Source organism: Phodopus roborovskii, unplaced genomic scaffold (assembly GCF_943737965.1).
Source record: "Phodopus roborovskii unplaced genomic scaffold, PHOROB, whole genome shotgun sequence".
Lineage (NCBI taxonomy): Eukaryota > Metazoa > Chordata > Mammalia > Rodentia > Cricetidae > Phodopus > Phodopus roborovskii.
Genome location: NW_026126444.1, coordinates 2,094,697 through 2,121,274, shown reverse-complemented (window position 1 = coordinate 2,121,274; position 26,578 = coordinate 2,094,697). Strand labels below are relative to the sequence as shown.

At 42.5% G+C, this 26,578-nt stretch overlaps 1 protein-coding gene across 1 annotated transcript in view; it reads left to right on the top strand.

Moving 5' to 3' along the window:
• Positions 1-16,787: 16,787 nt before the first annotated feature.
• The window catches only part of Ptpn3 (protein tyrosine phosphatase non-receptor type 3), a 149,533-nt gene continuing 139,742 nt past the window's right edge, over positions 16,788-26,578 (top strand). The window contains exon 1 of the mRNA XM_051187839.1: positions 16,788-16,849. Within this exon, the coding sequence (XP_051043796.1) occupies positions 16,801-16,849 (49 nt within the window). The 5' untranslated portion in view covers positions 16,788-16,800. The remainder of the gene's footprint in view (positions 16,850-26,578) is intronic.

Sequence of the window (26,578 nt, the reverse complement as noted above, 5' to 3'; positions counted from 1 at the left end):
ATGTCACAGAACTTCCCCTGTCTTCTCCCAGTGGTGCACTTAAAGCTTCAAGTTGTATCAAGCTTTTTCCCTATTTGAGTATTTGTGACTCTTATTTGACTTATACGTGTTTAGATTTGTTTCTGGGCTTTCTGTTCTATTTCCCTGGCCTCTGTGTCTGCTTTTGTGTTTTACCTGTTTCTATTACTGTTTTAAAAGTTGTAAAATAATAAAATATTTGAAGACAAAGCACAATATTCACAAGGAATGTATGCTAAGCAGCCGTTTTCTCATTTTTATATTTCTTTTTTCATACTGTGTATTTTGATTGTGTTCTTTCCTTTCCCCTAACTTCTCCCAGATCCCATCCATTTCCCTACCCATCTATCTTAGTTACTGTTCTATTGCTGTGAAGAAAACCATGACCAAGACAACTCCTATAACAGAAACCATTCGACTGAGGGCTTGCTTACAGTTTCAGAGGGTTGGTCCATGATTATCACTGCGGGAAGCAGACAGGCTTGGCACTAGAGGAGTAGCTGAGAGCTTTACATCCCAAGGGCAACAGCGGGCAGAGAGAGAAAAACACAGGGCCTGGTGTGGGCTTTTGGAATTGCAGAGCCAACTCCCAGTGACATACCCCCAACACGTGCACACCTCCAGATCCTTCCCAAACAGTTCCGCTAACTGGGGAATCAAGCATTCAGATGTGGGAGCCTGTGGGGACTGCTCACTTTCAAACCATCCAGCCGCTCAACTTTCTCAAAAGAAAGTAGTAAAGAAAATAAGCTGGCCTTGAACTCCTAGATATCCGCCTACTTCTGCCTCCCACATGTTGTGGGAATTACCTTAACCATGTAAAGATGGATTACATTTGTTTATGCTGTGGAATATTACTTAACTGTGTAAAGGCGTGTGACAGTTGCTTATGCTGCCTTTGTCAATGATGTAAGGGTGTGTTGCTGTTTCATCTTGCATGCTTAAGGTAGCAGTTTGCTCTAGTGAAGAGCTGAACAGCCAATTGCTAGGCAGATAAAGGATAGGCAGGACTGGCAGGCAGAGAGAAAAGTAGGAGGAAAAAAAAAATCTAGGTTCAAAGGAGGGAAGAGAGACGAGAACAAGGGAGAAGGGAGAAAGAGAAGGACACACCCAGAGCCAGAAGCCAGGCAACTGCCAGACAGACAGACATAAGAAGCAAGAAAGTAGGACAAGCAGGAAAAAAAGCCCTGAGGCAAAATGTAGATGAAGAGAAACAAGTTATAAGATCAAGAAATGAGCCTAAGCTAAGACCAAGCATTCATTATTAATAAGTCTCCGTGTCATGATTTGGGAAGTGGTTGGTGGTCTAAAAAAAAAAAAAAAAAAAAAAAAAAAAAAAAAAGGCTGATACATTTGGTGTTCCCAACATGGGGCCCATATTTCCACATAGGGCCTGAGATAGCTGGTACACTAAACAGACACAGCACGCTAAGTATAAACACCTGTCACAGCGCGGGGCACCAGCTTCCTAGAGCTGAGGTGGTTGAATGCAGTTCCCAGTCAAATCATGCTCCAGCTCTGGACCGGGTCATGGGCTTAGGCTTGGCTTTCATAGATCCAAAATGGGGGCAGAGCCAGTCATCAGAGCTGCTAGCAGAGGGCCTGGCCACTGCTATTTAGCAGTTTTAAATATAAAAAGGGGGGGTACAGAAAGTCATAGAAAAAGTAAATAGTTTAAAAATAGTATCTTTTAAAGAAAAAGTAAAGGAAAGGAAAAAAGTGCTCAACATCCTTAGCCATCAGGGAAATGCAAATCAAAACAACTCTGAGATACCATCTTATATCAGTCAGAATGGCTAAGATCAAAAACACTGGTGACAGCTTATGTTGGAGAGGATTCAGAGCAAGGGGGACACTCCTCCATTGCTGGTGGGAATGCAAACTTGTACAGCTGTTTTAGATACCAGTATGGTGGTTTCTCAGAAAATTGGGAATCAACCCACCTCAAGACCCAGCAATACCACTCTTGGGCATATACCCAAAGGATGCACTCTCATACCACAAGGGCATTTGCTCAACTATGTTTGTAGCAGCATTACTCATAATAGCCAGAACCCAGAAACAGCCTAAATGCTCCTCAACCAAAAAATGGGTAAAGAAAATGTACAATTACACAATGGAGTATTATTCATCGGTTAAAAAAAAAAATGACATCTTGAATTGCAGGCAAGTGGATGGATCTATGAAAAACCATCCTGAGTGAAGTAACCCAGACCCAGAAAGACAAACATGGATACTAGATGTGAAGCAAAGGATAACCAGGGTACAATCCACAGCCCCAGAGAAGCTAGGTAAAAAGGACACATGAAGAGCCCCAGGAAGGGAAAATAGTTAAGATTTCCAGGGTAAACTGGGGGTGGGGGATAGAAGGGAGGGGATGGGGGATGGGAACATGGGGAGGGACTGAGAGGGAGAGCAATGAAAGAGATATCATGATAGAGGGAGTTGTTATGGGGTTAGGAAGAAACCTGGTGCTAGGGAGACTCCTAGAAATCCACAAGGATGACCCCAACTGAGACTCCTAGCAATAGCCTGGTGGTAGTGGCTGCAGCTACAGCACACACCTTTAATCCCAGCACTTGAGAGGCAGAGATAGGCAGATCTCTGTGAGTTCAAGGCCAGTCTGGTCTACAGAGAAAGTTCCAGCATAGCTAGGGCAACACAGAGAAACCCTGTCTCGAGAGAGAGAGACCTATCAATAGTGGAGAGGATGCCTGAAGTGGCCTTCCTCTGTAATCAGATTGGTGATCACCCTAACTCTCATCATAGAATCGACATCCAGTAACTGATGGAAGCAGATGCAGTGGCCCGCAGCCAAGCACTGGGCTGAGCTCCTGGAGTTCAGTTGAAGAGAGGGAGGAGAGATCATATGAGCAAGGGGGGTCAAGATCATGATAAGAAAAACCACAGAGACAGCTGATCCCAGCTATCGGTAGCTCAAGGACTCTGAACTGATAGCTGGGGATCCTGCATGGGACCAAACTAAGTCCTCTAAATGTGGGTGACAGTTATGTGGAGTGATCTGTTTTGTTTGTTTTTTTTTTGGGGGGGGGGCCACTGGTAAGACCAGGACTTATTCCAGGTACATGAACTGGCTTTGTAGAGCCCATTACCTATAGTACCTAAGATACCTTGCCCATTGTCATCATCTATTAATCCATTTGACTAGTCAGCCACCCAGCCTACTGCAAGTCCATCCATTTATGCATGTATCTGAACTATTCAACAGTCCATCCATTCAATAAACAATTACTAGCTTCTGTGCTAAGGAATCTAAGGCAGAAGGACTTAGGCCTTGGTTTTCAACCTCATTGAATAGAGCTTTAAAAAGCAATAAACAGATAACCAAAACAATACCATAAAGTGTTAAAAGTGTCAGGACAAATGTGTGACTCACTCAGTGATCTCATAAACATAGTGGTAGAGTGAGGGTGTGGCTCATTAAAAAAATAAAAAAAACCTCCAAAATAGAGGCACCACCTGCACTATGTAGAAAGTGCTGAGAAGACAGGTGTTGGTGAGGAGTTAGGTCAAAGAGTATCAAGGCATGGCATCATTGTCTTTCAGAGAAAGGTAGCTCTTAGGTATTGCCAAAGGGAGTGATAAGACCAAGCTTGGGAGTCAGCAAAACTCCAGATGACTCTGGTTGGAATAAGTGCTCCAAAGGGATTGCAATCAAAGAAATCAGAGCTAGCCAAGTGTGGTGGCACATGTCTTTAATCTCACCACTTGGGAGGCAGAAATAGGCAGATCTCTGTGAGTTGAAGACCAGCCTGGTACCAACAAAGCCAGAAGAAAGAGGCGACCAGAGGTTCAAGTTGAAAACACTGGACAGACCTCTAGGGTAGGAGGCCTAGAGAGACTCTGACAACTGGGTATGAAGAGCCCTACAAAGGTCTGCTCCTTCAACACACGTAAAGGGAGTGCCACATTTATTTGAGGTGTAAGGACTTCAGCCTGAGGAAGATAAGAAACCAGTGAAGACAGGGAAATACAATAATTTCTATATAGTGTAACAAGAGCAAGAGTGGAAGGAAATTCAGAGTTCCTGGAATGGCCAGGAGAGCAGCTAACCAGGCCACATATCAGAGTCAGTCCCAATGAAGGCGACACTGAGTGGAGTATTAAAGGCTCAATCAGAGTTAGCTAGGTAAGCTGGAATCTCTGAGGAATGTGCCATGGGCCACGCAAGGACTCGAGCAGCTGAAAGCATAAGCAGTTCCGTATTTCTGGGCTGCCAGTCAAGGATGAGGGAGAAGGTTGGCTGTAGGTAATGGGAGAGGAGCGTGGAAAGGTTCACAAGAGAGCTAGCTACTGGGAAGCCCAGGACAACAAGGACTTCATCCTGAAGTTCAAAGAGAGCCACTGGAGTGTCTCACAGATGAGTTGTAGATCAGAAAATGCATTGAGATGAGAAGTTGCTCTGACTATGGAGACAGAATTGGATTGCACCAAGGAAGTGGGGGCAGAATGAGGAAGAGCAACTAAGCAGGAAACTGAAACTCGGAATGGGCCAAATAGGAAGATTCAGCCCGGAGGGAGAGGAGGAAGGAGGTGGGAGGGGGGAACAGCGGTACTATTAGAAATCATGACTAGGACTAGAGAGGCGGGTCATCAGATAAAAACACTTGCTGCTCTTAAGGAGAACCTGGGTTCAGATCCCAGCACCCACATGGTGCCTCATGTCCATGCTTAGCTCCAATTCCAGAGGATCCAGTGCCCTCTTTTGTCCTTCTGGGCATCAGGCACATGTGGTACACACACATACATGCAGGCAAAGCATTCATTAAAAAAAAATCAGTTTAAAAATCATGACAAGAAAGTCCATATTTATGGATGGAAAAAAATGTTCATCAGGAGCTAGAAAGATAGCTCAGCAGTAAAGAGCACTTACTGCTATTCCAGAAGACCCGGATATGGTTCCCAGGACCTACATATCAGCTCACAACCATCTAACTCCAGTCAGTCCCAAGGAATTCAAAACCCTCTTCTGGCCTCTATGGTACACAGGCACACATGCAGATGAAACAGCCATATACATATAACTAAATAAAATTTTAAGTCCACTAAAAATGGTCAAATAAGGAACTAGAGAGATGGCTCAGCAGTTAAGAGCATGGACTGCTCTTACAGAGGACCTGGGTTCAGTTCTCAGCACCCACATGGCAGCTCACAACCACCTGTAACTCCAGTCCCCGAGGATCTTATGTCTCTTCTTGCCTCCTTGGGAACTGCACACACATAATGTGTGTGTGTGTGTGTGTGTGTGTGTGTGTGTGTGTGTGTGTATATATGAAGGCAAACACTCATGCACATAAAATAAAAATATTTCTACAAAATTGTCAAGTGAACTTGGCTATGGTGGTACATAAGTTAAACACAGCACTCAAAAGGCAGAGGCAGGAGGATTTCTATAAACTTAAGACCATCCTGGCCTATACAGTGTGTTCCAGACCAGTCTGGCCTATACAGTGAGTTCCAGAACAGCCTGGAACTACAGCCAGAGTCACATAGACAAAAAAAAAAAAAAAAAAAAAAAAGTCAAGTTGATGTTTTTTGTTTGTTTGTTTGTTTGTTTGTTTTGAGACAGGGTTTTTCTGTATTGCTTTGGAGCCTGTCCTGGAACTTGATCTGTAGACCAGGCTGGCCTCAAACTCACAGAGATCTGCCTGCCTGCCTCCTGAGTGCTGGGACTAAGGGCATGTGCCACCAACTCCGGCCTAATTATTCTTTATCAATGAAAACTTGGGAGTCAGATATCTAAGTAAGAACCTGAATGATCAGAGAAGTGGCAGAGAAGCAACCAATTACCTCTCCTATCTCTGTCATTCCTCCACCCAAAAAGGGTGAGACCCTCTCTAAGCCCCACCCTACTACTTCCTGTCTATCTATCCACAATCCTCCAAAACCTCTATGGTCAATTTTGGTCAGTTAGTAGCTAGCTCTGCCCTCTGATTCAAAGTAACCTTTATTGTCAGAATGTTATCAAAATATACAACATCAAGTAAAAAAGGATTGAGAGGCACTATTTCACAATAACGATGAAATGACATTTTAATATGAGCTGTGTGTGTATGTGCATGGCTGTCCACACATTTAGAGAAATCTAGAATGAAAGTGAAAATAAGCTCAAGGTAAATTTTCCCTGGTATCGGGATTCCAGGTAACTTTTACTTTATTCTATACACTACTGCCCTATCTTTTTATTCTTCCATTGACATGCCCAATCTTCATAATCAGAAAAATCTATGAAGCTATTTTCATTCTGGAAAAAAAATATCTAAATAAGAGCTGATGAGATAACTCAGCTAGTAAAATGTTTGCCTCTTAAGAACAGGGACCTGAGTTCAATTCCCCAGAACCAGGGTAAACAAGTCAGGCATGGTAGCACATGTTTATAATCCCAGTGCTGGTGACACAGAGACAGGAAAATCCCTGGAGTTTGCAGACCAGACAACCTAGCCTACTCTGCAAGTTCCAGACCAAAGAAAGGACTCAATTAAAAAAGAAAAAAAAAGTGGTTGGGCCTATGGAATGCCACCCAAGGTTATACACATGCACACATTCATACACACACACACACACACACACACACACACACACACACACACACACCCCGATAAATGCAAACCCTAGAAAGTACTTTCTGCTTCCTTTCTAGCTGTTCCTGGACAGCTACTCTTGCAAACTCAGTGAACTCCAAGTTCAATAAGAGAACCTGTCTGAAAAAATAAAGTGGAGAGCAACTGAGGAAGACTCTGAACATTGATCTCGGGCTTCCCTGCACACACATGCGCACATGCATGCCTACAAATACATATGCCCATACATAAACACACATAAGGAAATAGAGGGTGTTGATGGTACTCCAATCCACAGCAGTAGCCCGACTCCTCTTTTTCTTCCTCCTACCACATATTCATAACCTTCCATTTCTTTCTAAGAATATGTTTCTCAAATTTGGATGCATAGATGAATTACCAGGCAACCCTGTTTACTACATTCTCAGGACCCATTCACAGATCTCATTTCTTAGTTCAAGAGTGGGTTGCAAGAATTTGTATCATTAAGAGTACTAGGTGATGTTCATCCTGCCTTGAAAAACATTGTCCTAGAAGATGTCACCGGGCAGTGGTGACACATGCCTTTAATCCCAGCACTCAGGAGGCAGAGACAGGAGGATCTCTAAGTTCCAGACCAGCCTGGTCTACAAGAGCTAGTTTCAGAACAGCCTCCAAAGCCACAGAGAAACTCTGTCTCGAAAAACCAAAGAAGAAGAAGGAAGAAGAGGAAGAGGAAGAGGGAGAGGGGGAGGGAGAAGGAGAAGGAGAAGGAGAAGGAGAAGGAGAAGGAGAAGGAGAAGGAGAAGGAGAAGGAGAAGAAGAAGAAGAAGAAGAAGAAGAAGAAGAAGAAGAAGAAGAAGAAGAAGAAGAAGAAGAAGAAGAAGAAGAAGGTGTCTTTCCTCATTCTTGATACTGATGTGAGCTGAGGAAGATGTGAGTGGTGGTGTAGCCAACATTCTCCGTTTCCCAAAGGTCTTGATCCTCAAAACTCAGTCTTGTCAGTTCAGATCTCACACAAATTCTGGGACACAGAAAAGGTGTCTGTGTGTAAGAAATAGACTGTGTCTGAGTGACAGCTTCCCAAGCCTTTTGCTCTTGACTCACAAGTGTGGTGACTTGGTCCCATTATATATCATAACAATAATTGCCACTATCACCACATTGGGAACTGCCATATGAAAAGCCCCTACTAAATTTCAAACACTCCAAATCTTTTATTAGCATTGTCTTCCTTAATACAGTAATTCTCTGCTGCAAATACTATCATTATCCTGTCCCAGTCAGGAAACTGAGATTAAGGGAGGTTTTATTCAAGGTAATAACCTTGAAAACAATGAATCCCATGTTTTTTCCCATTAATATTCCTGATGTATTCTCCTTCCAAGTGTTCTCTGTAACAATAACAACACAACAACAACAATAAACTGTGAAAATATCAAAGGTCTAAAATGGAGGGGTGGGACCAGAGAGATGGCTTAACAAGTAAAGTCACCTGCTGCCAAGCCTGACAACCTGGCTTCAACTCCTGGAACCCATATGGTGGAAGAAGAGCGCTGACTCCCACAAAGTACAATGCATATTGTCCTTTGACCTCCAACTGTAGGAAGCAAAAATATTTAGTGTTGTCTGGTAAGATTTTGCACCTATATGGATGTAATAAATGCAACCTTTCTATAATACAGGAGGAAATGTGTATTATTCTAAGGTTTCTACATTTTATCTGCTTTTGTAAAATATTAACTCTAAGTAGTCTATAGAATTTTAGGTGTGGAATCTAGGGTGTAGCTCAGTGGAAAAACACCTGCCTCACATGCATGACATTCTATATCTGGACCCAAGCTCTGCAAAAAAAAGTAAAATAAAATGTTAGGTATGTATGATACACTGAGAAAGAAATTTAAAAAAAAAATCCATGTACAAAAATTACAGAGTCAGGGCTGGAGAGATGGCTCAAAGGCTAAGAGCATTGGCTGCTCTTTCAGAGGACCCAGGTTCAATTCCCAGCACCTACACGGCAGTCCACAACTGTCTGTAACTCCAGTTCAAGGGGATCTAACACCCTCACACCAATACATACAAAATAAAATTAAATAAATTAAGATTACAGCTTCATAGACAAAGGCTGATTAAAACAGGATGTTGTTTATCTAATCCAAAGAAGACAAAAAAGGAAGAACAAGATCAACAGAATGAATCCAAATAGATAATTGCATTAAATATAAACAGTCAAAGGGTCTGAGGAGATAGTGCAGAGGGGAAAGTGCTTACCAAGCAAACCTGACAACATGCATTCAACCCCTGAAATACATAAAGAGCCCTACAAAGTGGGATGCAGTGGTGTGCATCTGGAACTCCAGCACTCCTCTGGCGAGACGAGAAGCAGAATCAGGAGAGACACCTGGAAGCCTGAAGGCCAACTGGCCTGGAATGCACTGCTTAGCAATAACGACAGAAGCAATTCTGCCTCAAGAAGGTGGAAAGTGTTCTAGCTAATGCTATAAGACAACAAAAGGAGATCAAGGGGATCCAAATTGGAAAGGAAGAAGTCAAACTGTCTCTATTTGCAGATGATATGATAGTTTACATAAGTAACCCAATAAACTCTGCCAGGGAACTCCTACAGCTGATAAACACCTTCAGCAAACTAGCAGGATACAAGATAAACTCAAAAAAGTCAGTAGCCCTACTTTTTTCAGACGACAAAGAGACAGAGAAAGAAATCAGAGAAACATCACCCTTTACAATAGCCACAAGCAACATAAAGTATCTTGGTGTAACGCTTACCAAACAAGTAAAAGACCTATATAATAAGAACTTTGTGGCTCTAAAGAAAGAAATTAAAGAAGATACCAGAAAATGGAAAGATCTCCCATGCTCTTGGATAGGTAGGATAAACATAGTAAAAATGGCAATCTTGCCAAAAGCAATCTACAGATTCAATGCAATCCCCATTAAAATCCCACCACAATTCTTCACTGACCTTGAAAGGATAATAATCAACTTTATATGGAAAATCAAAAGACCCAGGATAGCCAAAACAACCCTATACAATAAAAGAACTTCAGGAGGCATCACCATTCCTGACTTTAAGCTCTACTACAGAGCTATAGTTCTGAAAACAGCCTGGTATTGGCATAAAAATAGACAGGTAGACCAATGGAATTGAATTGAAAATCCTGATATTAACACACACACACCTGTGAACACCTGCTTTTCGACAAAACAGCTAAAATTATACAATGGGGCGAAGACAGCATCTTCAACAAATGGTGCTAGCACAATTGGATGAGGGTGTGTAGAAGACTGCAGATAGACCCATGTCAGTCGCCATGCACAAAACTCAAGTCCAAATGGATCAAAGACCTCAACATCAATCCAGCCACATTGAACCTCTTAGAAGAGAAAGTAGGAGGTATCCTTGAACAAATTGGTATAGGAGACCACTTCCTGAACATAACTCCAGGGGCACAGACACTGAGATCAACAATTAATAAATGGGACCTCTTCAAACTTAGAAGCTTCTGTAAGGCAAAGGACACTGTTGACAAGACCAAATGGCAGCCCACAGACTGGGAAAAGATTTTCACCAATCCTATATCCGACAAAGGGCTGATCTCCAAAATATACAAAGAACTCAAGAAACTAGTCAACAAAACACCAAATAACCCTATTAAAAAATGGGGTACAAAACTGAAGAAAGAATTCTCAACAGAGGAAATCAAAAAGGCTGAAAGGCACTTAAGAAAATGTTCCACATCCTTAACTATCAGGGAAATGCAAATCAAAACAACTTTGAGATACCATCTTACCCCTGCCAGAATGGCTAAAATTAGAAACACCAATGATAACTCATGCTGGAGAGGATGTGGAGAAAGGGGAACACTCCTCCACTGCTGGTGGAAGTGCAAACTCATACAGCCATTTTGGAGATCAGTATGGCGGTTCCTCAGGAAAATGGGATTTAGTTTACCACAGGACCCGGAAATCCCCCTCTTAGGCATATACCCAAAGGATTCACATCCATGCAACAAAGACATCTGTTCAACTATGTTCATAGCAGCACTATTTGTAATAGCAAGAACCTGGAAGCAACCTAGATGTCCCTCAATTGAAGAATGGTTAATGAAGATGTGGCACATCTACACAATGGAATACTATTCTGCAGAAAAAAATAATGGTATCTTGAAATTCACAGGCAAGTGGATGGCACTTGAAGAAACCATCCTGAATGAGGTAACCCAGTCACAAAAAGAGGAACACAGTATGTACTCACTCATATATGGATTTTAGACCTAGATCAAAGGATCACCAGCCTATAATTCACACCACCAGAGGAACTAGGATACAAGGTGTATTCTAAGAGATTCATATAAAGTCCCTCACAGAACTGGGAAGGGACAAGTCCCCCAGAGCTCAGGGGAAGTAGGGGGGGCAGTGAATGGAGAGAGAAGTAGGAGAAAATGAGGGGGAGGAAAGGAAAACATGTGTGACCAGGAAGATTGAGCCTGGTTAGGAATAGAAGACAGGAAAGAAAGAGAGAGAGACAGAGACAGAGAGACAGAGACAGAGAGACAGAGAGAGAGCGAGAACATAAAAGAGGGAGCCAATATTGTTTTGAAGATAAAATTGAACACAAAGAAAGGTCTAGAGAACAAGACTGCTCCCAACTAACAGTTTGAGCTTCCGTGGAAAGGCTATCATAAATGCCCTTCCTGGAGAGTGAGATCAACAACTAACTTATCCATGGAGCCCTCAACTAATGCCTGTTGGAAACAGGATCAAACACCCATACATAAACACTGAGTCGAACTAGAACCCAGTTCAGTTGCAAATGGAGAGGACAAGACCAGGCCGCAGAAACACAGACAGCTTACCTGAACAAGGAGGAGCTAATGGCCACTAGACTGATAGCTGGGAATCCACCATGGGACTGACTCAGGCCCCCCTGAATATGGGTCTCAGCCAGAAGGACTGAGCAGTCTAAGGGACCTCAGACAGTGGAGCCAGGATGTATCCCTGGTGCACAAAAGGAGTTTGCGAACACATCCCCCATGGAGGGATAACTGCCTTAATCTAGAGACAGGAGAGAAGCCCTAGTCCCTACTTCACATGACCTGTCAGATCTACATGACCCCAACTGGATGGCATTCCCCTACATATGGAATTAGGGTGGGGGGATGGGAGAGGAGGGTGGTTAGAGTGCATGTGAGAGGGCAGAGAGGGTAAAAGGGAGGGAAGGAGGGAGAGAGGGAGGGAGATGGAACTGGGATCGACATGTAAAATAATAAAGTAAATTAAAAAAATGCTTTGAATTCAAAATTTAAGTTCAAGGACAAGTTACTGGGGAAAAGGATTTCTATTTTTGTTTCCACAGAAAATGAAAAGCTGTGGATTCCTTCCAGACTAATGTGGTTTGATCAAGCCAGACTGCCTGAAACAGTATGAGGTGATCCTACATTCAAAACAGCTGGACAAAGCAGCCTTACAGACTACAGCCAGGATTTCTGAATCTTCTTCGAATCCCCCATGACAGCGCTCCTTACCAGCAGGAAGTGGTTTGGAAAGAACAATGCCCAAATTCCCAAATATTGTCTATAAATGTTGTTTTCATTTAAATGGACTTTGTTATATAAAATAAATTAAAAAAGAATTTAAAAAAAAAAAGAAATCTAAGCAATCCACTATGAACAACCCAGAAGCCAGTGTTCCTCTGTGGCCTGTGATTTGGTCCCTGTATTCAGGTTTCTGCCTTGACTTCCTGCCCTGTCTTCCTTTGATGATGGACTGTAATTTATAAGACAGATAAATTATTTCCTTCCTGATAGTTTTGATCAGTTTTTTTTTAAATCACAAAAACAAATATCAAACTAAGGGCAATACCTTTTATTTCCTTCTCTTCTCCCACAGTCAGCTAGGATTATAAGCAGTACACTTGAATAAAACAAAGAAAATTAGAAAGCTTTTCTCACTCCTAATTTTACTGGAAATGTTTTTGCCTTTTGCTTTAAAAATAATGTTGGATTATGGGTTTGCTGTATATAGCCCTTAAAACATTGTGGTATGTTCTATCTATTCTCCTAGCTCCTGCCTAGGGGATTTGTCATATTATGTTCAATTTTGCTAATAGCCTCTCTTTCTATTGAGATAATCATATGTTTTTGTTTTTAAGTCTGTATGTAATGTATCACATCTGGTAATACTCATAAGTATGTTATTTATTACTACCTAATTACTTGGAATAAAGCAATCTTCAACACACACACACACAAAAAAAAAAAGAAGGTAGAAAGTGAGAATCAAGCCCTAAAAGTTGTCCTTTGCCTGACATCAGCACCATGGTCCTTGTGCACTTGTATCTTCATATCTAAGCATATGAAGGATGCTTTTTCAAGTTATGTATAAATGATCAATAAATACTGAAATACTTGGGTTGTCATAATGTATTTTTTTTCTTTCCCCTACCCCCTGTTTTGTTTTGTTTTGTTTTGTTTGTCTTCAAGAAGCACACTCTGAGGCTGAGAGTTGGCTCATTGAGTACAGGTGCTTGTTGTTGGTGTTGAGGCTCCATTCCTCAAAGGTTCCACAAGCAAACATCAACGGGGGACCAAGTGTTTGAACACAGGAGTCTGTGGAGGACATTTCTCATTCCAACCACCCTGTGCAAGCCCAGCGACCTGAGTTAGATGGCCAGAACCCAGATAAAAAGCAGAAACAATAATGCAACTCGTGCAGACTCCGCACTCCCTATGGAAACATGGGAGACAGAGACAGAATAGATGGGAGCTTGAAGGCCAGTGAACCTGGCTCAGAAAGAAGAGAGACTGCCTCAGGAAAGGTGAGGACCAGTGCCCAAACGTAGTCCTCTGACCTCCATCCAAGCACTTAGCTGAGTAGTTTTGTGTCAACTTGACACAAGCTAAAGTCATCTGAGAGGAGGGAGCCTCAATTAAGAAAATGCCTCCATAAGATGTGTCTGTAAGCAAGCCTGTAGAGCATTTCCTTAATTAGTCATTGATGGGAGACAGCCCAGCCCATTGTGGGTGGTGCAATGCCTGGTGGTCCTTGGTTATAAGTAAGCAAGCTGAGCAAGCCATGGGGAGTAAGTCAGTAAGCAGCATCCCTCTGTGGCTTCTACAGCTGCTCCTGACTCCAGGTACCTGGCCTGTTTGAGTTCCTGTCCTGATGGACTACCAATATGAAGGTATAAGCCAAATGAAACCCTTTCCTCCTCCAACTTGTTTTTGGACATAATGCTTCATCAGAGCGATAGGAATCCTAATTAAGACAATCACCATGATACATACACTTCTATATCTACACACAAGATATAATAAAACTAAAATAGGGAAAGTCATACCACAAAAACCACAAATTAAAAGTAGACAAAGACACTATGACAAAGAATATTTATTACCGGGTATGAAGTGTATTACATAGCAACAAAATGTTGATTTCTATCACTATAGCAAAAAGACATTGTGGTTATAAAAGTATATGTATTTAAAAACATTTTAAAATATATGAAACAAAAAAGAGAAATAGATAAACACACAATCATAGTTGGAGAATTCAATCGTCTTAGTAATTGGCAGAGAAAGATGTAATAAACATTATGCTGTGGAGAAAGCTTAAAGCACTTACTGTGAAAGCGTGAGTTCTGTCCCCAGGCTGGCTTGCTCTTTAATGCTGGCACTGGGAACACAAAAGACAAATAAGCAGATCTCTGGATCTCACTGGCTGACCAGTCTAGGCTAATCAGAGAGTCCCTGAGTCTCGGTGAAGAGACTCTGCCTCAAGAAACAAGGCAGGAGGTTAGAGAAGATGACTCAGCAATTGAAAGCTGCCCTTGCAGGATTGAGTGTGACAGCACAGCCTTTATCTCAGCTCTCAGGAGGCAGAGGCAGACAGATCTCTGAGTTTGAGGCCAGCCTGGTCCACATAGTAAGTTTCAAGACAGCCAGGGCTACATAGAAAGACCCTGTCTCAAAAAAAAAAAAAAAAAAAAAGGAATCAACACAGGTCTCGTCACTAATACAGAGCTAAGAGCTAAGACATAGTTCTGGCTCTAGCTGTGTGACCTCAGGAAGCCTCTGTTTCCCTCATTTGTGAAATAGTTTGACAAGGTGCAAAAAATACTAGCAAATAGTGGCAAGCCTTTATCTTCTTCACTGAGAAAAAGGCTGTCTGCATCTCTGGTTCCCCCTTTCCTTCCCATCACCAGCTATTGCTACCCCAGGAGATGTAGACAAATGAATGCTTCAGCACATTCTTTCCCAGCTGTGTGCTATGAAGATTAAGGACTATTTCTACTCATGCTGAAATGGAGTGCCACTGGGTTTGAAAATGTCAGAAGAGAAGGAACAGGAAGGAAGAAGAGGAGAAGAGGAGACAAACAGGAAAAGGGAGAAAGGAAATACGAAATGGAAAGAAATTGAGAATTTTTTTTAAACATCTACTATCTCAGTTTGAGAGATTTAGGATTTGAGTTTGACTAAGGAAAGAGAAGATAGATGTGAGGCAAGCAGGTGAGTGAACAGGTGGCAAATATGTGACAGATGGGCAAAGAGAGAAGAATGGATGACAGCTACATTAGATGATAGATGATTGACAGAAAATGGTGATGGTGATGATAGATAGATAGATAGATAGATAGATAGATAGATAGATAGATAGATAGATAATACAGGAAGGGAAGGAAAACAGAACATAACAGCAGAAGGATCCACTCTGTCACTGACAAACCTCCTTCAGGTCTTTTTGAGTGATAGTAATAAAAATTCAGATTATTTTCCATTGCCCAGTACACAGTAATGTCTAGGCCCTGCCATGAGTCAAGCTGGTTTTATAGGCTACATGGGGATAACCCACAGAGGTAGAGAAGGTCCAGTGAGATCCTAGGTACAAAATCGCAGTTGTTTTAGTATGAAGCTTCTTCAGCTGTCCATTTTAAAGTTAGTTCGCATTATTAACTCAGCATTCCAAAGGACCCCCGGTTATTTTTCCCAAATACCAACATGGTGGCTCACATATATCTGTAACTCCAGTTCCAGGAGAACCTGATGCCCTTTTCTGGCCTCCTAGGGCACTGCATGCATGTGGTGCATGAACACAGACACAACACCCATACACATAAAAATTTAAAAGTTTAAAATTCGCCGGGCGTTGTTGGCGTATGCTTTTAATCCCAGCACTAGGGAGGCAGAGGTTGGTGGTCAACCTGGTCTACAGAGGTAGTTCCAGGACAAGCTCCAAAGCTACACAGAGAAACCCTGTCTCAAAAAAAACAAAACAAAAATCTAAAATTTATGAAACGTGAGAAATAGATAAATGCACAGTTGGTGTTTCTTTCTCAGTATTTAGTAGAGAAAGTACATAGGAAACTGGGAAAGTTATAATGGACCTTCAGCTGTGGAAAAAGCAAGTAAAGAGACCACAGTCCCATATTTAGCACCCGTGTGAAAAGCCAGGAGCTGTCTTGTGGCACGATCTTGGCTACTAGCCAAGGAAGACGATCATTACTAACCAAGCATCTGTTATTTAACCTACCTTGGCCACTTACTGTCTGTGTTCCCCTGAACAGGGTACAAGCCCCTTTGGGCCTCAGTATTCTTAATTCTAAAATGGGCATAATGGTGGCCATTCTGCCCTCTGTAAAATGTCATCAGGAAGAGGAAACGACAGGATATAGGAAGGTGCTTTATGTGGGATCTCCCCGTCTGGTGGTGGAAACCCAGGGCATCACTCTTTGTACTGTTCTTTCTTCGGGACTAGTAAGAACACGGTCTCTAGAACCATGTGAGCCCTGACCGAGGACTTCCCAGGTTGCACTGAGCCTCAGTAAAGTTCTCTTCCTCAAGCACAATCATCAAGGCGCAAAACAAATTTATTTGCATTGTGAAACAATCTGTCTGCTATGCGACAACAAATTAAACTCAGGTGACTATTCCTGTAAAACATGTCCTGCGCACAGCACTACTATTATGGGGTGGATAGACCTGGTGAAGAATCAATTAAAAACTCTGACACACGAACTGGAGCCCGAAGACCTGTTTCACAGGTCTACCCAGAAGAAAATAATCCTGTAACATTAGCGCTTGGAAGCCGATGGAGACGAGACTTCTGAGGCAGGTCCCCGGGTTTGCAAGACAAACTTGCGCCTTTGTGAAGCTCTAGTTAAAGGATTGCAGCTTTCCAGTCACCCCATCGGGCCAGCTGCAGCATGGTGGAGCAAGAGGGGTTTCCGCCACGTGGGCCACCTGAGGACAACCGTGAGTTCCCTTGACAAGTGGAGGGAATGGGGTGGTGCCTGTCCTTAAAATTGCTCCCATTTTGAAGCAAAAGCCATCACTGAGGAAGTAAAATCTAAGGGCTATTGAGCCTGTAACCGTCTTTCTGTTTTCATCCTCTCCTGTAAAAAAAAGTAGATCCTGGGCTCAAGAACTGTCTTTTAAAAATAAAGTTTGCAGGACTCCACCCAGGGAGAGCCCCCACGAAAATAAAGGGAGAGGGTTAACAGTGGGCTAGGAATCGTGTACATTCTGTAACAGCAAGTGGCAATGTTCGCCGTAATTCAGACATCTGTGTAAGCGTCTTCCCAGCTCACTGTCTCTCAAGCTGAATAAACAGAAAACAGTTTGAAGTTCAGGCAGGATTGCTTCGGAAGTGGCCCACACATGAGAATCAGTTGGCGGCAAGATGCCAGCCAGGCATAGGGAAGTGAAAGCTCAGCCGGGGCGACTGCTGAGGGACAGGAAGTATTGGGGAGTCTCGGCCAAGGCTTGATTCAGAACTGCTAGCTAGGGCAGAGTGTGAATGTCATGCTCTCAAGACATTTTGTTAGAAGAGAGAGACAGAGAAAGCTAAGAAACCGGGCACAGGACAAGACAAGGCCTGCCCACTCCTGTGCCGAGCCGCGGTACAGAGTCAAGCATTTCCACAGGAAATGTTCTCATAGAACAGGAATCCATTCAGTTCAAAGTAAAAAATGTTCTGGTCACGAAATTTACCCTCAGCATCTTTTCATATTTAATATAAAAGTTGAGAAATATATGTATATATATATAATAAAAGGTTTAATATAAAAAAAGAGCTCCCTTCTTAGCCAAGAGCATTACTCACTATATTTCAAAAAGAATTTCTGATTCTTTTCTAACTTAAGTTACTTTTAAAAAATAACTTTTATATATTTACCTCTCAGTGTTGGAATGGAACTCAGGGTTTCGTACAGGCAAGGCAAGTACTAATACCACACTCCAAGCCCTTTAGTTGCTATTTAAATTTTTTTTAAGATTTATTAATTTTATGTACATGAGTGTTTTGCCTGCATGTATCTATGTGAATCTGTGTGCCTGGTGCTTGAAGAAGCCAGAAGAGGGTGCCTGGTCCCCTGGAACTGGAGTTACAGATGGTTATGAGTCACCAGGTGGGTGCTGGGAATTGAACCCAAGTCTCTGGAACGGTAGCCAGTGCTCTTAACTGCTGAGCCATCTCTCCATCCCTACTATTTGAATCTTACGTCCCCTCTTCTCAAAAAAAAGATGTATTTTTGATTATCAATATAAACCTGTGTCTATAGCTTTCTTTGTCTTCGAAAGACTCGGAATAAGCAGGGACTTGAGAGTTGTGGAGGTTTTGCTAGGGTTCTTGGGATGCAGAGTCAGGCCATGCCTGGGCCCTGCCTCCTCTCTGTGCTATCACCACTCTCTCCTCATCAAGTGCACTTCCAACTCCACAAGGTTTTCACCCATGCGTTCAAATTGTCTTTACGTTTTTATTCACGCATTTTATTTTATGTGTGAGTGTTTAGCCTGCATGTGTACATATGAATCACTTGTGTGCCTGGTGCCCTCAGGGATCAGAAGAGGGCATCAACCCGGACCCAGAACCTCTCTGCAAGGGCAACAGTGCTCCTAATCTCTGAGTCATCTTTCCAGCCTCGGTTCATATTTTTTAAGTGATGCTTCTGCTGTGTAAAGCAACAAAAAGAACTGTGTATCACTGAAATATGTGGTCTTTTCATTTGGCAGAAGAATGTGGTTCCCTGGCGAATTATTAGTTAAAGCCCCAGCCCCACCCCCACCCCGCGCTCACCCAATAAGTGCATGTAAACTAATTCTCCCACCATGCTCTTCCTTTCTCTCTGTTCAAAGAAGTGGGGGAGGCTGTCCTGGCCCCATCTGCTCCCTCTTCCCACCTGTGTTATCTCTCAAATTCCAAAGCCTCCCCACAGATATACCAGCTCCTCCTTAAAGATAGAACTGTTTGTGGGCTGGGAAGGTAGCTCCATCACTGAAGTGATTGCCATGCCAACAGTGGAGAACAGACTTAGATCTCCAAAACACACATTAAAACTAATAATAATAATAGTAAGTTGCCATGGTAATGTATGTTTGTAATCCCAGGGCTGGCAAGGCTGAAACAGGCAGATTCTTGGCCTCTGTGGGCAGGCAGTCTAGCCTAACTCCTGCCAGGGAGAGACCATGTCTCTAAAAAGAGTTGATGGCTCCGGAGGCTGAACTATGGTTTACATACACACACACACACAGAGAGAGAGAGAGAGAGAGAGAGAGAGAGAGAGAGAGAGAGAGAGAGAGAGAGAGAGACTCTTCTAGAGACCATCCAATTCCACAAGCATTTACTAAACATCTTTTTTGTGCAGCCCCTATGCCAGATACTAAAGACTGACACATAAATTCCAGGCAGACACAATTCCTGCCCCCCACAAATATCTATACAATCTGTTATTACTAAAGATATCTCATTTTACTAACTAGGGCATATTGTCTTGAATATATATGTTATGGGAACAGAGAAGAGAAGCAAACACGTTGGTGGGTCTTCCATGTGTTGGCTATAGAATTAGCCTGTGAGCCTGTAAGGGATAGATATCATTATGTCTCAAAGAATATATAACAGGTGCTCAAACATATATGTGGACATACATACACTATTCACACTAGCCAAAACATAGGAGTCACCCAAATGCCCACTAGTGGGTCAACAGATAAAACAAATATGAAATGTCCACGTACAGCAATATCACTCAGCCATTAAAGAGACCAAGACTCTAAGACATGCAACCATGTGGATGAAATTTGGCAACATTAAGATAACCAAAAGAAACCAGACTCAAGTCTGGAACTGTATGGTTCCATTTATAAGCAGTATCCAGAACAAGCAAAGCCACAGATAGAATGTAGGTTTTACTATTGAGGCCAGAGTGAGGGGTTTCTTAGAACAGGATTTTGTTTGGGGTGATGAAAATCTCCAGAAACTCGATTTCAGTTCTCTTAACATTTTTCTTTTTGCTGTGAGAAAATAGCAATCTAGGGAAGAAAGGGTTTACTTCAGCGCACCGTTCTAGGTCTAGTGCGTCATGGCTTGAAGGACATGGCAGCAGGAGTGTGAAGCAGTTGTATCCACAGCTGGGAAGCAGAGAGCATGAATTCTGATCATTAGCTCAACTTCTCCTTTATATTCAGTCCTGGGCCCTAACCCACATTTAGAAGGGGTCTTTATACCTCAGTTAACCCAAACTAAAACTTCCTCATAAACAAACCTAGAGGTTTGTTCCCTAAGTGATTGTAGATCCTGTCAGGATGATGGCCTAGTTCTTGCAGAGCATTGTAAATGAGCTAAATGCCAGAGAATCAACTTATTTGACACAATTCTGGCTAGTTTTATGTCAGTTTGACACAAACTAGAGTCAGTGGAAAGGAGACAGCCTCGGTTAAGAAAATGCCTCCTAAGATCAGGTTGTAGGCAAGTCTATGGGGCATTCCTTAATTAGTGATTTGAGTGGAGACACCCCTGGGCTGGTGACCCTAGATTCTATAAGAAAGCAGGCTGAGCAAGCCAGTAAGCAGCACCCCTTTGAGGTCTCTACATCAGCTCCTGCCTCCAGGTTCCTGCCCTGTTTAAGTTCCTGTCATGACTTCCTTTAATGATTAGTGATGAGGAAGAGTAAGCCATGGTGGGTTTTTTTGTTTGTTTGTTTTGTTTTGTTTTTTTGTTTTTTATTTTGTTTGGTCATGGTGTTTCATAACATCAAGAAGAACCCTAAGAACATGGTTGGTTCTGAGATATTCGAATTTTACCCTGATTGAAAAGATAGGCAAGAGTGGGGAAGAGCCTCTAAAGAAACTGGGAGCATGGACACTCGCTGGTAGCATCAGAAGAGATGGCTTTGGGTCTGGTCCTAAGAGAAGTGGACCAGCCAATAGAAGCCTTCAGGTAGGAGGAGGATGTGACCAGATCTGTGATTTGCACTGGGCATTTGAGTAGAGGGCTGACATTAAGAAGATGGATTCTTGAAACAACAGGGAAGTCATAAAGAACATTCCAGGTATGAAACACCTGCCAGATCATGTTCCAGCTAAGTCACTAAAAATACTTTCTACCAAGTTCAAACTCAGAAATACTAGCTAGGGTGAGGAAAAAAAAAAAAGTACCTTTCAAACTTATTTTTAAAACAACATAAGCCCATGGTTTTGCACATCCTACCAGCTTTGGCATCCAAGTTAACCTACTTCCTCTTCCTATAGGGATTACTCATACAAACTTGTCCTAGCACAAACACCTCACCAAAGCAGCAAGCCTACTTCTGATGAGAACAAACTGCAGCCAGAAAGCAGGCTTGAAGGGGAACTGAGAAACAGAGTTAACATCAGCTTGGGTCAAGGTCGGGTCACATTAGCATGCAGAAAACAATGCACACTGGCTGTATTACAAGCACCAGCTACATCACGTGTTTATATAGTCAAACCTGAGCAAGAGGCTGCAGAGATGGCTCAGCTATTATGAGTGTGCTCCTCTTCAGAGGATTGGGTTCCTAGCACCCATGGAGCAACTCACAACTGGCTGGAACTCCAGCTGTAGGGAATCCAATACCCTCTTCTGGCCTCCATGGGTACCTGCACACACATGTGCACATACACAGAATGTGTGTGTGTGTGTGTGTGTGTGTGTGTTTCTATTTACAATCTTTTTTTGAATGAAGACAGAATAAAACTTTGATCTACCCCATATTTGTGTAAGCCCTAACATCAATACATCCTAATAGAACCAACCAAGTCAAACTACCAGTGGAATTCATATCTTAGTCTTGTAATGAGTGATTTTTGTCTGTGTTGTAGTAGAGGAATTAACCACTTGGAGAAAATAACCAAGGCCCAAAGAGTTTTCTGAACTCTCGGTGACAAAACTAAGTACTCAGCCTCACTGCCACAAATAACAACTCCTCAGACACCTAGCTGGTTTCATTTGGAAAGCAAAAAATGACAGAGCCATGAAGAGAAGAACACCTACCATCCATATTGTAGAGAAGTCTCAGTGAACCTCCATGTCCACAGCTTGCTGGCCACGGGGTTCCCGTTAGCAGGACCCTAAGGTTCCATCCATGGCTTCAGATTCAAGGACCAGTCAGAAATATTCAGGAAAAACATGCAACTGTACTGATCACTAACAGACTTTTCCTTTGTGCTAGTGTTGGAACAACACCATGGGGTACTCATCCAGCACTGACCTTGTATTACATGTTCTAAGTATGTGGTCAGAGTATACACAAGCACTATACAAGTTACATGCATATACTACATCATTTTACATGAGTGACTTGCACATCCAGGAGTCATGTGTCTGGAAGGGTACGGGAACCAATACCAACCAATATGGAAGGCTGCCTGTGTTTGCAAAGAGCAAGAATTCAAGTGAGATCTCAGACTCCTGGCTGCAAATGTGTATATCCTGACAGTGCTGTGGTTTCCAGGCTGGCTGAAGGAGAATTTTTTCCTTTTGTTTTCCAAACCATTCAGTAAACAAATCCTACTGAGTCCTCCATGTGCTAGGATTTGGGGTACAGAAAGGAAGATGATCCAGGCTGGTCTCTAGGGATGCTCATGTGCTCCAGGCTGAGCAGAGGATGTAGTGAGAGATAACCTGTCTCACACAATGGAACTAATAATTAGAGGTCCCAACTTCCAAGAGTGAGAGGCTTGCATACATTATCTCTCATTCCTACAAGAAAAACTTCAGGAGATTATTATTATCCCCATTTTAGAGATAAGGAAAAGTAAAACCTAAGCATAAGGAAGTTATGGGAGTTAGCCAAGGCCACCCAGCTAGTACTAGCAGTACAAAATGCAAACCAAGGCTTTGAAACAAGGCCACTAGGCTCTAGTGGCTCTGCCCTTCTGTTGGCCCTAGCGCCCCTTTAAGTATGACCAGAGTTAAGGTCATGGTCATTTCTTCCTTCCTTTTATTTAAGGTTTAGTTTATTTTTAATTATGTATATGAATGTGGGGAGGTATGCACACATGAGTGCAAGTAGTTGAGAGTCCAGAAGAGGGTGTTGGATCTCTCAGAGCTAGAGTACAGGTGTCTGTGAGCCATTGGACATGTGAGACTTAGTCTTTTACCAGACAGCAGTATCTACACTCTAGATTCATAACAAAATAGCCAGGTTTTAAACATTCATGCTAAATGGCAAGGTAGGGAACTGGGGTAATTAGATACTTATAAGTAACAGATATTTGAAAACTATTTTTGAAGGTTGTTTAGATTGTATAGAAGAAGTATACAAAGTGGAAAATACCAGAAGTTTCATGAGTTTGACTTTGACAATGCCTTCTTTTTTAAAAATGATTGATTTTTATGTGCATTGATGTTTTGCCTGCATGTATATCCATGTGGGGGTACCAGGTCCCTGGGAACTGGGGTTACAAACAGTTGTGGGTATTGGGAATTGAACCCAGGCCCTCTGGAAGAGCAGCCATTGCTCTTAACCACTGTGCCATCTCTGCAGCCTCTGGCAATGCTTTCTTAAGCAAGACACCAAAGGCATAAGAAACAAAAGGGAGGAAAATACTCGCTGAACTTCATCAACATGAAAAACTGTTATGTGTGCGTGAACAAAGGCCACAACATAGTAAGGAGCCAATGCCCGTAGTCAAGAGGGTACACCACTTCACTCACTGAGAGAGCTGTTGGTGGGGAATGGCCCAGTTGCTAAGATGTTTGCTATACAAGCATGAGGTACTGAGTTCAGATGCCAGCCATGCTGGCATCTGGGTAACCCCAGCACTGGGGTGACAGAGACAGAATTCCTGGCTTCACTAGCCAGCCAGTCTAGCTATTTAGCTAACCTATTTAGGTTAGCTCCAGATTCTCTGAGAGACCCTGTTTGAAAAAAAACTTAAGTGGAGGGGGGTGGAGACTCAACAGTTAAAAGTTCTCATTACTCTTCCAGAAGATCCAAATTCCATTCCTAGTGCCCACTTTGGGAGGCTCACAAATGCCATAACTCCAGCTCCAGGGGACCTGACACCCTCTTCTGTCCTCTGTGCGCACCCATACTCACACGGCATATACACACAGAGAGACCCATACAGTTCAATCAAAATAGAGGTAAATGTTAAAAAAAAAAAAAAAAAAAAAAAGGTGGAGTCCAATTAAGAAAGACTTAATAGAAACCTGTGTCCTACAGGTGCACCCTCTCACCATACACACACAGGTGAAGACTGTTGATTTAAAACAGAAAATAACAACTGGTGCCAAAAGCCAGAGGGAAATTAGAACCCTTGCACACCACAGTAGGGAGTATAAAATGATGCAGCATCAATAAAACACAGTACAGTAGTTCCTGAAAAAGTTAAAACTGGGTAGCCAGAAGTATTGGTGCACACTTTTAATCCAAGCACTCGGGAGGCAGAGGCAGGTGAATCTCTGAGTTTGAGGCTAACCTAATCTACAGAGTGAGTTTCATTACAGCTGGGGCTATACAGAGAATCCCTGTCTTGAAAAGAAAAAAGAAATCACTAAAACTGTAATCACCACATAACCTAGTGACTCTACTTCTGTCCTAAAAGCATTGCAAGTAGAGATGTGAAAACACATTTGCACATCCATGTTCTTAGCAGCCATTTTCACAGCAGCCAAAACACATCAGCAACTCAAGTGTTCATTGGCAGTTGACCTAAGAAAGTATGCTGGGAAATATAACTGTTAGATAGGTCCGGAGGAAATTCTTATTCCCCAAACTCCAAAGGCAGTCCAAATATCGAGAAAAGAGTTCAACCTGAACTGTAGGAGGACTTCTGGTGGTTAGATAAACGCCAGCACTTCTTGGGAACTTGTGAAGCTGGTTCTCCTCTACCAAAACAAGTCAGTTAGTTCCCTTACCTCTGGCAGAAGGGACATATGGCTACCTGTGGTCCTTTCACTATCACAAGTACCTGTTACACATTTCAAAGTCCATGTTAGCATCCTATCCCTTCTCACCTTGTCCCCTACCCAAAACTCCCTCCAGCTTCTCCTCCACCGCTATTCATTCTCCTTATAACCCTGTTATTCTCACTATGCTCTCTCTCTCTCTCTCTCTCTCTCTCTCTCTCATTCTTGCTTCTCTAACCATATTTTCATATTTTCTCTATTCTCTATCCCCTGCTATTATTCCCTGTCTCACACATAGCCTTGGGCAGGTCCAGTATACTTCTTTCTCTCCTGCTCTGGACCCTTCAAGATACCTTTGTTTGTTCTCTCTCTCTCATATCTACAATCAAAACCTAAACATACCATACCAATACCTTGGAGCTATCATGTCATCACTTTATACAACAGAATAATATTCAGACTTTCAAAGGACAAGAATTCTGACACTCAAACACACACACACACAGAGTAACCCTGATGAATCTCAAAAGCACTACACCCAGTGAAACCAACCAGTTACATAAAGACCAAGCTGTATGTGTCCATGAGTCAGCTTCACAGAGATAGGAAGGAGAAAGGGACTGGGTATTCGGAGTAGGGGTGGGAGGTGTGTTAAATGAGCGCAGAATCTCACAGTGCAGTCTGAGGAGGAGAGAGGCATTCTGGGGATGAAAGTGGCTTGTATTGATGATAGCACAGCTCCTTGAGTGCATACAACTGAACCTATAAACTATGCCTACAAATGCTTGGAACTGTTCATTTCATATATTTTATATTATGTTTCATAGAGTCTATCACAATGAAGTAAAAATTTTAAAAAGACATGCAAACATGTGTCTACTGATCTCAAACTCTCCCAAAATTGCTATTGATAACCCCCCCCCAAAAAAAACGTGATTTTAAAAAGCCATTAAAGGACCAGGCAGTGGTGGCACATGCCTTTAATCTCAGCACTCAGGAGGCAGAGAGAGGCTGATCTCTGTGAGTTCAAGGCCAGCCTGGTCTACAAAGAAAGTTCCAGGACAGCCAGAGCTGTTGTTATTAAAAATAAAATAAAATAAAATAAAAAAAGAAAGCCAGTCTTAAAAAGCCATTTTAAAAAAATGCAGTGAAGGGCTGGTGAGATGACTCTGCAGGTTGCCAGCTGTGCTACCTGCCCCACAAGCCTGGAAATATATATAAACAGGGGACATGTCAAGTGGCAGCCAACAGGGATAAAGAAATCTGTGATGTTCAGGAAGTTAACTGGGGCATTCTCTGATACAGTCCCTGTCAGTCTCAAACAACAAGACAGGCCAAAGCAGACTGCTGGCCCACCCAGACTTTGCAATTCTAATGATCTGGGTGGAGTGAGGACTTTGAATTTCTTATAAGTGCAAGTTTAGGAACCAGGAGATGTCCAGCTGCACCTGTCCACCCTCCCTCCTCCTTCACTTGTCCAAAGATGCAACATTCATCCCAGGGAGAGTGCAGGGTACAGGTACAAGGACACTCAAGGGACTGGGAGTCTCCACACTAACAGGCATCTACCACGACCTACCAGCAAGTCCTCCCCATAATAAGGGCAGCAGTTATTGTAAGCTTAACACACTTCTAACGTCCTAAAGAGCCTCAGCCAAAAATGTCTAAGAATTGATACACGAGAAAGTAGAAGTAAAATCAATCAAACCAACATGATAGATAGAGAGAGAGAGAGAGAGAGAGAGAGAGAGATGTATCTTATATTCTCACACTCTAAAGACACAGGAAGAGAAGAAAGAGACTGGAAGAAAACCATTAAACCTTATAGT